The sequence below is a fragment of the Geotrypetes seraphini genome, chromosome 7 (assembly GCF_902459505.1).
Source record: "Geotrypetes seraphini chromosome 7, aGeoSer1.1, whole genome shotgun sequence".
NCBI lineage: Eukaryota > Metazoa > Chordata > Amphibia > Gymnophiona > Dermophiidae > Geotrypetes > Geotrypetes seraphini.
Window position 1 is genome coordinate 93378805 of NC_047090.1, and position 12020 is coordinate 93390824.

Consider the following 12020-nt stretch of genomic DNA (forward strand, 5'->3'; position numbering starts at 1 on the left):
CCTGAGGGAGGAAGAGAAGGGAAGTCGGCATGAACACGCCCCAGAGCATGGGTTCGCTATAGGAGACAGGTCAGCTTACAAGTACAGTGGTGCCTCACACAACGAACTTAATTCGTTCCAGGAGCAAGTTTGTTATGCGAAAAGTTCGTTATGTGAAACGCGTTTTCCCATAACAATACATGTAAAAAAAAATAATTTGTTCTGTAGCATAAAATATGCTAAGATGACATAAAAAAAGATAAATTTATCTTGTTAGAGCTGTTAGCATGATATAGAGGGGATATATGTGAAGGGGAGGGGAGACAGGGGTTTTGTTGATCCTTGCTGTGTATTATAATCACCCCCCACATACTCCCCAGTACCTTTTTTAATTCCTCCCATCTTTCCCAGCCAGTGGCGTACAGGCCAGAAGCGCAGAGATCAGGAGCAATTCCTCTGCACGCCTGTGTGGGCCCATGCCGATCTCCGAATGGCTGCAGTTAGTTCTTGTGAGTCCCGCGAGAGCTGGCTGCAGTTAGTTCTTGTGAGTCCCGCGAGAGCTGACTGCAGCCATTCAGAGATCAGCGCAGGCCCAGGCAGTAGCACAGAAGGCTTGCTCTTGATCTCTGTCTGCGCTTCTGGCTGCTAGACCACCAGTTCGAGTGAGCGGGTGAGATTAAAGTTGCAGCAGTGGTGGCTTTTTTAAAAAAATATGTGGCGGCGGGGGGAGGTTTAAAAATATGCGGTGGCGGGGGGAGGTTTAAAAATATGCAGCAGCGGTGGCAGGGGGGTTTAAAATATGCAGCAGCGGTGGCAGGGGGGGTTTAAAATATGCAGCAGCGGCGGCAGGGGGGTTTAAAATATGTAGCGCCACTTCACAGGGAGCCAGGCGGAGAGAGGGCAGTTAAGCGATGCAGCTCGGGCGACTTCGTTGTGGGAAGCAAGACCTGAAGTTCGTTGTGCGCAGCGTTCGCTGTGCGAGGCGTCCGTTATGTGAGGCACCACTGTAACTTGCTCTTGCTTGCTTCGGGCTTTCTTCGCTGCCGGATCCTGCCTACTTTCTGTTTCTGAAAGTAGGCAGGACCCGGCAACGAGGAAGGCCCGAAGCAAGCAAGAGCAGTGAGTTGTAAGCTTCCTTCCATTGCTGACTTATGGAAGATAGGTCAGTGATGGAAGGAAGCTTACAACTTGCCTTAGTCCAGCCCTGCACAACATGCGGCCCAAAACGGATCTCACTGCCGATATGGCTCTCACTCCACTCACCTTTGAAGATCAGCTCAGGAGGCAAGATTTAGCCCGAGATCAGATGAATATTAAAGCGCATTTGAAGGCATATGAGCAGATTGAAGAGAACATGTCCTGTTTTTCCATGCCTAAAAATACCACCTTGTCTAATGTAATCTCTGATCAGATCCTTAAGAGAGATGCAGCCATATAGAACCAGATGGTCAAAGGGCTCCGAAGTGTAGTATTGCCAAGGGATCTGTCTCACAAGTTTCTGACGCTGGCAGATGTAAGCACAGCACAAGAAATAGAGACTTGTGGCATTCTGTGTAGAAAGCTGATGCATAATGAATTTACTATTACCCATGTAATAGTGCCAAAGCAGTCTGCTGGACCAGACTACAGTACAGTGATATGGAGAATGTGGAAGAATTATTCAGTGTTCAAGATCAACATGATCTCCTCACAGAAGAAAGACGGAGAGAAAGAGAGAGGCCTAGACCAAAGGGGAAAGACAGGAGGCAGATACTGGAGAAGGGGGAGAGAAGGGAAGGAGATAGAGATGTCAGACCATGGGGTGGAGTGGGAAGGAAGGAAGGAAGGAAAGGAGAAGAGAGAGTTGCCAGAGCAAAGGGGTGGAGACAAAAAATGGAGAGGGGCTGAAGCTGAAATAAATCATGTACAAAGGAGAGAAAGGGCACAGGATATAGAGTTTATTGAAGGGACATAGAAAGAGGGAAGATACCATATGGAACAGAGAGAGGGCAGACACTGGATGGAAAAGGCAGAAAGGGTGGACAGTGGATGCAAGGGGCAGAGATAGGGTGGACAGTAGATGGTAGGGGTAGAGAGAGGGTAGAGGCTGGGTGGAAGGGGCAAAGAGAGAAGACAGATGTTGCATGGAAGGGAGCGAGGACAAATGCTGAATAGAAAGAAGAGAGTGAAGAGAAGATGACTAAAGCAGAAACGACAAAAGGTTGAAAAAAAATATTTTTGTTGCTTTACGTGGAATCAAGTAGTATTGTAACTGTATTGATTAAAATTTATCAATAGGAAATGGAAATAAGGCAATTTTGGGAGGGAATAAACCCCTTTCCTCAGGTCAGGACAGCTGTATATACTGTACTGTCTTGAAGAAAGTTTTGGCCTCTGAAAGCTAATTGAAAAATGGATTAGTCCAATAAAATGGTATTTTCATATTTCTCATTATTTTATTTCTATTTGTTAATTTGTAAAGTGGTGACTGTTATGTAGAAGTTTTTTTTCAAATTTACATCTACTGTCTTTATATTTTGCACAGTATTAGGGGACATGTGTCACTGTTTCTGTGGTGTTGCATTGTATGCAGTCTGGTTTCTTGGTTCAGTTTAACTTTTGTCTACATATTTCTATTTTTAGTTTGTGATTATTCCATATTGGGCAAGGGTGTATCTGTGTTCTGTGTGTATGAAAAGGACATGGCTTTCTGTTAGCATCGATTACAGGATCAATTGACTGTGTAGGATCTGGTTTGTTTAGTTTTACAATGCGTGTGTTGGTGTTCTAGTGCTCACTGCAGTGTTTAAGATGCTGCCTTTTCCTAGATGCACCCTTATTGTGTGACTCATGGATTATTACTAAAAATATCTTTTTTTATATAGAGGAGGGGGTTGTTAAAAAAATGATTAGCACTGGCTGTCATATATACTAGGTACACCACTGGATTTAATGACTCTATTCTAACTTTACTGTTGACGTAGGTGTTGTTCCCCCAACACAGACACACATTATAAAGAATTAAATTAAAGTTGTATTATCATCAAGTAGCTTTCAAATGACATTATAAGCAAATAAAAATAAAATATTTTTAATACATTGCTAATTATTACCTGCATCTTTACCTATACTGTTTTGCCCTAGCTCTTACTTTGCACTATAGCAAAATAAAAAAGAAGCAGATAAAGATCAATCACACAGGTGCCCTTCAAGGCTCAGTAACACCTCTCCATAAATTATGTGGAAGAGGTCTGGAAGAGGGGATAGCATCTATTTCATATCCTCAGTGAGACCTCAGGAAGGAACCTAGTGATCAAAACATTATTAGAGGTGTTGTACAGCCATTTCTTGTATGACTGGATGAGCTATATTTATCTTTTTTTTTTAGTTGTTTAAATTCATGCAGAAATAAATGGTTAGATTGAACCTAATGACTTCATTAACGCATTTCCCTTTTTTAAACCTCTATACTATTTGAAAGAGGGTGAATATCTAATTATTCACTTCTAGAATTGGATACTTCTTAAATATAGCAAAAATATTCTGGCACAAGTGTCAAACCTTAAAAAAGGAAGTCATACCGAGCATTGGAAAATAATAATAATTAACTAATAAAAATAGTATACATTTAATTTTCCCCCCTACCAAATTTTCACGCGCCGCCCCACCCGGCTACTTTTTCATGCCACCCGGCTGGAAAAAATTTCTGGGGAGAACACTGTAGCCTAAAATGCTTTCTCTTTAAAGATACCTATAATTGATTTAATATATATGTATTTAATTCCGCATTATTTAATTTATCCCTTTTTCCCTACTGTACTTTCCTTTTATGCGCTCTTTCATAATAAATTGTAGTTCTTCCCTTTTCTCCCAATGTTCTCATGTTATAAGTAAGTTTGTTTTGTTGGTCTATGTTTAATATTTATTGTTCGTCCCCTATCTATTTTAAATTATAATGTACAACGCTTTGTATCCCCAGAGAGGTGTTTAATCAAAATTCAAATAAACTATCTACAATTAACAACAAGAGAAATCACAAAACTAACAGTTACCATCTATCATCTCCCTTCCCTCCCCTAAACCCACCCCATCCCGAAAGATAGCAAAGGATACCAAACTGAACTCAGAAGGTTAAAGGGATAGGATTAGAGGTAATTTATAAAAAAGTCAGAGACCACTGTTCAGGCAGTGGGCCTGATGGGCTGCCGCGGGAGCGGACCGCTGGGCGAGATGGACCTCTGGTCTATCTTAGCGGAGGCAACTTCTTATGTTCTTAAGCCTTCGACTCTTATAGGCTCCTGAGATATACTTATCCCCCCTTTCAACAGCAAGAAATCAAACCATTTATTCAAAAGAGAGAGAGAAAAAAGGCACCCCACACACCCAGCGCTCCAGCCACCCACGCCAACTGGCAGTCCAGGAGTATTAAAAAGAATTTAAAATTTCACTACGAGCTTTGGGAGATAAGGGTTGAATATAGGTGTCCCAAGTTTGAAGAAATTATTTTTAACGCTTATAACTTGTACAGGATGCTCTCTGTTTCTTTTTTATTATTATTTTAAATTCTTTATTCATTTTCGTATGTTACAACAAGTATAGCAAATAAACTCATTTAAAACATAAAGATACACACTTGATTAACTCTCATATAAGCATCAAATTTAACATTTCATTACAAATTAAAATTCTATAATATTTTAAATATTATGAAACAAATCTAACATTTATATCATCCTTACTGAATCTAATACTCCCTCCCCCTCTCTCCCTATTCAATAAATCATAAAATGATCCTTACTGTGAAATTATTGAAATACTCATGTATTATATAATAACAACAAGTAAAACCCACCCTTTCCCCCCCTAATCAAATACCTTAACATGGGAAAAGTTAATCATTCATTACAAAAATCTTTTAACGGTCCCCAGATTTTCTGAAATTTACTAATATATCCTTTTTGCGTTGCTATTGTGAGCTCCATTTTGTATATATGACACACAGAATTCCACCAAAAATTATAATTTAACCTGTCATATGTTTTCCAATTGTATGTTATTTGTTGTATTGCTATTCCAGTTAAAATAAACAAAAGCTCTCTGTTCCTAAAGCAGGGATAGGGAACTCCGGTCCTCGAGAGCCGTATTCCAGTCGGGTTTTCAGGATTTCCCCAATGAATATGCTTTGAAAGCAGTGCATGCAAATAGATCTCATGCATATTCATTGGGGAAATCCTGAAAACCCGACTGGAATACGGCTCTCGAGGACCGGAGTTCCCTACCCCTGTCCTAAATCATCAGTGCATGTAGGCGATTTCTCAAAGCCCAAAGGAAGGCTAGGAAGCTGTAACCCATTCTGAAAGAATCACCTTTTTCCCCCAAACCCCCACCTTCCTCAGGAACTAACATTGACCTCAGAAGGGAAGTTGAAAGGCCTCGTACTTGTCAAGCAAGAGGCCTGCTGCAGACAACGGTATCTGGTGGTTAAAGATATCTTCCACATAATTTAGAATGAGCCTCCAAAAACGTTTTACTTTAGGGCCTGACCAGAAGGCATGAAAAAATGAACCTGTTGAGAGCATTTCTGGTAATCAAGAGTTGTTGCATATCCTGAAAGATGGAGCTGGCTCTGTGTAAAATATGCTCTGGAGTTACCGGTATTTTCATTCCCAGAGGTCTGCGCTTATTGAGTTCTCTGGGATTCTTCTTTATTTATCAAAGCCCTAGATCTAAAGATGTCTCAGGTAGACCTAAGTCCTGGCACCAGCGTGTAAATAAGGCGATCCTGGCTGTAGGCGCACTTAATTGCTGAAGATCTGTAGGTAAATCTGAAACTGGGAACCCATCCTTCAAATAGGGCTCTAACAGTTCTTGGAATTTTACCTCAACAGCAAAAGATAATCCAGCCAAATCTAAAGACTGGACGTAGTGGAGGAGTTGTTTGTAAGCTAAAAATTCTCCCACCAATAACCATTGAGTCTGCAGTAGACTCCTAATTCAAATTGATTCACTGATTCACTTCAGGTGAATCGATTCATTTCCAGAAAAAACAGACTCACTGATTCATGAGTGGTGGCACCAGCCCCTTGCCACCGATCTATTTTGCAGAGGCCCATTCAGGCTTTCTCCTTTGACAGTGACAAGTCTCTAACCAGATCATTAAGATCTTCCTGAGCAGGTGAGGTTGGTTTTCATCCACTTCAGGTTCATATAACTCCTTCACAGCAACAGAGTCTTCATCTGAACTTTCGATACATTGTGCTGCAGATATGGAAGGAGGAATTAGAACTGGATTCTCTGAGTCATGAGAAACGGGTTTAATTGCTAACAGGCAATCAGGATACACAATTTTTGATTTATTCCTCTTTGTGAATCCATCAATTTTTGTCATACAAAAATAACAGTCTGAGTGATGATTTGTTGGTTCACACCACACCCTGGGTACAGCGAAAGGCATCTTCCATTTCCCATTCAGCCACTGTGTTAATCTGTAATAGCAGACAGTGCAGCACACATAAGGTGCCCACGCTTTATCTTGGTTGCCAACTTTACAGCCAAAATAATGCTTGTATGCACTTTGAAGTCTGCTGGACAGATTCTTTTTCTGATCTTGTGCAGTAAATTGTCCACAGAAATTATCAGGATGGTTAACACAACCTCATCTGTTTATAATAATTATAATATCTTAGACAAAAACAAACAAAATATAAAAATTCACAGGTAGAAAAAGCAGCACAATCACTTTTTAGAATAAACTTTCAAATTACTGGTATATGTGATCGATGAGCTGTCCTAAAATGCAATATTGTATTACAGAAACGGTAAAATACCAACGCGACACGTTATTGACAAAAATGATATTAACACAAACTGAGGCATAACTTAAAAACAGGATTTAATAGATGAAAATTGTTTTCAGATTTAAGAGTCAGCATGTGGCCCTTGTTAAGGTACAGGTGACAGAACTCCAGTAGCAAAATGCTTGTTGACCAGTGTTATAAAAATAAGTATAATGAAGAGATATAGGGTTATAGTATGCTTTATTGTTGAGTCAATCAAAGGATAGACTAGGTAAATGATTTGTACATGTAGATCTATACTGGACATCTCAGAAATAATCTGATTCTGTATGTAACACCACTACTAAGCTATTTTATCATAACGCCAGCAGTGTTGTGTTACTATTTGTTTATAGTTCATATATTGTAGCTCGTGTATTGTATCATCATTACTGAAGTTAATGTTCATATTTCCATCAAAGCTGCTCTTGTAAACCGCTCTGAATTGACTTCATAGTCATTAATTAGCAGTATAGAAGCTTACAATAAACACATCCCATCCATAAAGAATTGTATGCTGTTCTACAGGAAAGAGGATTTTTGAGGTAAGAACCTAATTCTTCCTAGGTACTTTTTCTGAAGGCAAGACATGTTTATTACTGGCAAGGTTTGTATCTTGTACCCTGTTCTAATTTAAAAGTATTAGGATCTTGTTTGATCTTAAATTTCTTCTTTATTTGTTAGGAAAGAATACTATCAAGAAAATACAGTTCCATGTCAGATTTGAGGTCATTAATACCAGATTCTGTTTCAGCTGTTAAAAACTTAAAGGTAACCTTATGTTTCATGTTTTCATTTTTCCATGTATAACAAAGTCCCTTCTGTATTTGCTTTTTCCTTTAACTAGTGCAGAAAAAGCTTTATGTTTCTAGAGGATGATTTTGTATAGCCTTTTCTATGTTTAAAAAACATGTTTTGGCTTTTACAGAATTGCATGCAGGTTTGCAAGCATAAAAAGTAGACATTGGAAGATTGTGCCTACTTTTACCTAATCTCGCATAGGTAGAGATGCAAAGCATTCACATATTTTATCAAATATAGGTGTATGTGCATAAAGGCCCTGATTCTCCAAAAGTGCGTCCCGATTTTAGGCAGCTATAGGCGTCCTACAGCTGTCTAATCAGCAAATCGGGATGCACGTTTTTTTAAAAAAATGCTCCCCAGGCAGGCCGCCTATATTGAAGGCGAGGCCCGCAAGACACCTAGGCCCTGATTCTGTATAGGACGCCCGGGAGAGGCGTCCTATTCAGAATCGGCCTAAACTAAACCCCGATTCTGTAAACCGGCGTCCATGTTACAGACGCGGGTTAGAGAATCGGGTTAGATTAGACACGGCCCGCTACACTTATTGCGGCAAGGGATCTCTCTGCCGCGATAAGTATAGCGGGCCATGGCCTGTCCGATCGCTGGCAGGAAGGGTGCCCAATCCCTCCTGCCCGAAGACGCACCCCCCCCCCGGCGCTAACAACCCCCAAACCTCCACTCCACCAAACCTGTTCTTACGGCGAGATGGGTCTTGCACGTCCAGCCGGCAGGCAAGCCTGGTCGAAATGAGGCGGGCCCGCCCCTTCCTGGTCCATCCCGCCGAAGCCTAAGGCCTGATTGGCCCAGGCTCTAGAAGCCTGGACCTATCAGGCCTTAGGCATAGCGGATCCGCCCATCCCCACTAAGTCTAAGGTCTGATTGGCCAATCTTTTAACGGTCCCCAGATTTTCTGAAATTTACTAATATAACCTTTTTGCGTTGCTATTGTGAGCTCCATTTTGTATATATGACACACAGAATTCCACCAAAAATTATAATTTAACCTGTCATATGTTTTCCAATTGTATGTTATTTGTTGTATTGCTATTCCAGTTAAAATAAACAAAAGCTCTCTGTTCCTAAAGCAGGGATAGGGAACTCCGGTCCTCGAGAGCCGTATTCCAGTCGGGTTTTCAGGATTTCCCCAATGAATATGCTTTGAAAGCAGTGCATGCAAATAGATCTCATGCATATTCATTGGGGAAATCCTGAAAACCCGACTGGAATACGGCTCTCGAGGACCGGAGTTCCCTACCCCTGTCCTAAAGCATCAGTGCATGTAGGCGATTTCTCAAAGCCCAAAGGAAGGCTAGGAAGCTGTAACCCATTCTGAAAGAATCACCTTTTTCCCCCAAACTCCCACCTTCCTCAGGAACTAACATTGGGAAGGGAAGTTGAAAGGCCTCGTACTTGTCAAGCAAGAGGCCTGCTGCAGACAACGGTATCTGGTGGTTAAAGATATCTTCCACATAATTTAGAATGAGCCTCCAAAAACGTTTTACTTTAGGGCCTGACCAGAAGGCATGAAAAAATGAACCTGTTGAGAGCATTTCTGGTAATCAAGAGTTGTTGCATATCCTGAAAGATGGAGCTGGCTCTGTGTAAAATATGCTCTGGAGTTACCGGTATTTTCATTCCCAGAGGTCTGCGCTTATTGAGTTCTCTGGGATTCTTCTTTATTTATCAAAGCCCTAGATCTAAAGATGTCTCAGGTAGACCTAAGTCCTGGCACCAGCGTGTAAATAAGGCGATCCTGGCTGTAGGCGCACTTAATTGCTGAAGATCTGTAGGTAAATCTGAAACTGGGAACCCATCCTTCAAATAGGGCTCTAACAGTTCTTGGAATTTTACCTCAACAGCAAAAGATAATCCAGCCAAATCTAAAGACTGGACGTAGTGGAGGAGTTGTTTGTAAGCTAAAAATTCTCCCACCAATAGCCATTGAGTCTGCAGTAGACTCCTAATTCAAATTGATTCACTGATTCACTTCCAGAAAAAACAGACTCACTGATTCATGAGTGGTGGCACCAGCCCCTTGCCACCGATCTATTTTGCAGAGGCCCATTCAGGCTTTCTCCTTTGACAGTGACAAGTCTCTAACCAGATCATTAAGATCTTCCTGAGCAGGTGAGGTCGGTTTTCATCCACTTCAGGTTCATATAACTCCTTCACAGCAGCAGAGTCTTCATCTGAACTTTCGATACATTGTGCTGCAGATGTGGAAGGAGGAATTAGAACTGGATTCTCTGAGTCATGAGAAACGGGTTTAATTGCTAACAGGCAATCAGGATACACAATTTTTGATTTATTCCTCTTTGTGAATCCATCAATTTTTGTCATACAAAAATAACAGTCTGAGTGATGATTTGTTGGTTCACACCACACCCTGGGTACAGCGAAAGGCATCTTCCATTTCCCATTCAGCCACTGTGTTAATCTGTAATAGCAGACAGTGCAGCACACATAAGGTGCCCACGCTTTATCTTGGTTGCCAACTTTACAGCCAAAATAATGCTTGTATGCACTTTGAAGTCTGCTGGACAGATTCTTTTTCTGATCTTGTGCAGTAAATTGTCCACAGAAATTATCAGGATGGTTAACACAACCTCATCTGTTCATAATAATTATAATATCTTAGACAAAAACAAACAAAATATAAAAATTCACAGGTAGAAAAAGCAGCACAATCACTTTTTAGAATAAACTTTCAAATTACTGGTATATGTGATCGATGAGCTGTCCTAAAATGCAATATTGTATTACAGAAACGGTAAAATACCAACGCGACACGTTATTGACAAAAATGATATTAACACAAACTGAGGCATAACTTAAAAACAGGATTTAATAGATGAAAATTGTTTTCAGATTTAAGAGTCAGCATGTGGCCCTTGTTAAGGTACAGGTGACAGAACTCCAGTAGCAAAATGCTTGTTGACCAGTGTTATAAAAATAAGTATAATGAAGAGATATAGGGTTATAGTATTCTTTATTGTTGAGTCAATCAAAGGATAGACTAGGTAAATGATTTGTACATGTAGATCTATACTGGACATCTCAGAAATAATCTGATTCTGTATGTAACACCACTACTAAGCTATTTTATCATAACGCCAGCAGTGTTGTGTTACTATTTGTTTATAGTTCATATATTGTAGCTCGTGTATTGTATCATCATTACTGAAGTTAATGTTCATATTTCCATCAAAGCTGCTCTTGTAAACCGCTCTGAATTGACTTCATAGTCATTAATTAGCAGTATAGAAGCTTACAATAAACACATCCCATCCATAAAGAATTGTATGCTGTTCTACAGGAAAGAGGATTTTTGAGGTAAGAACCTAATTCTTCCTAGGTACTTTTTCTGAAGGCAAGACATGTTTATTACTGGCAAGGTTTGTATCTTGTACCCTGTTCTAATTTAAAAGTATTAGGATCTTGTTTGATCTTAAATTTCTTCTTTATTTGTTAGGAAAGAATACTATCAAGAAAATACAGTTCCATGTCAGATTTGAGGTCATTAATACCAGATTCTGTTTCAGCTGTTAAAAACTTAAAGGTAACCTTATGTTTCATGTTTTCATTTTTCCATGTATAACAAAGTCCCTTCTGTATTTGCTTTTTCCTTTAACTAGTGCAGAAAAAGCTTTATGTTTCTAGAGGATGATTTTGTATAGCCTTTTCTATGTCTAAAAAACATGTTTTGGCTTTTACAGAATTGCATGCAGGTTTGCAAGCATAAAAAGTAGACATTGGAAGATTGTGCCTACTTTTACCTAATCTCGCATAGGTAGAGATGCAAAGCATTCACATATTTTATCAAATATAGGTGTATGTGCATAAAGGCCCTGATTCTCCAAAAGTGCGTCCCGATTTTAGGCAGCTATAGGCGTCCTACAGCTGTCTAATCAGCAAATCGGGATGCACGTTTTTAAAAAAAAATGCTCCCCAGGCAGGCCGCCTATATTGAAGGCGAGGCCCACAAGACACCTAGGCCCTGATTCTGTATAGGACGCCCGGGAGAGGCGTCCTATTCAGAATCGGCCTAAACTAAACCCCGATTCTGTAAACCGGCGTCCATGTTACAGACGCGGGTTAGAGAATCGGGTTAGATTAGACACGGCCCGCTACACTTATTGCGGCAAGGGATCTCTCTGCCGCGATAAGTATAGCAGGCCGTGGCCTGTCCGATCGCTGGCAGTAAGGGTGCCCAATCCCTCCTGCCCGAAGACGCACCCCCCCCCCCCCGGCGCTAACAACCTCCAAACCTCCACTCCACCAAACCTGTTCTTACGGCGAGATGGGTCTTGCACGTCCAGCCGGCAGGCAAGCCTGGTCGAAATGAGGCGGGCCCGCCCCTTCCTGGTCCATCCCGCCGAAGCCTAAGGCCTGATTGGCCCAGGCTCCAGAAGCCTGGACCTA

General features: G+C 40.8%; 1 protein-coding gene across 6 annotated transcripts in view; it reads left to right on the plus strand.

The window, feature by feature from the left end:
* The window catches only part of TTC6 (tetratricopeptide repeat domain 6), a 302423-nt gene that overhangs the window by 73637 nt on the left and 216766 nt on the right, over positions 1-12020 (plus strand). For all 6 annotated transcript variants that reach the window (XM_033953436.1, XM_033953440.1, XM_033953437.1 and 3 more), the window contains 2 exons: positions 7479-7565; positions 11071-11157. In XM_033953436.1, the coding sequence (XP_033809327.1) occupies positions 7479-7565; positions 11071-11157 (174 nt within the window). The remainder of the gene's footprint in view (positions 1-7478; positions 7566-11070; positions 11158-12020) is intronic.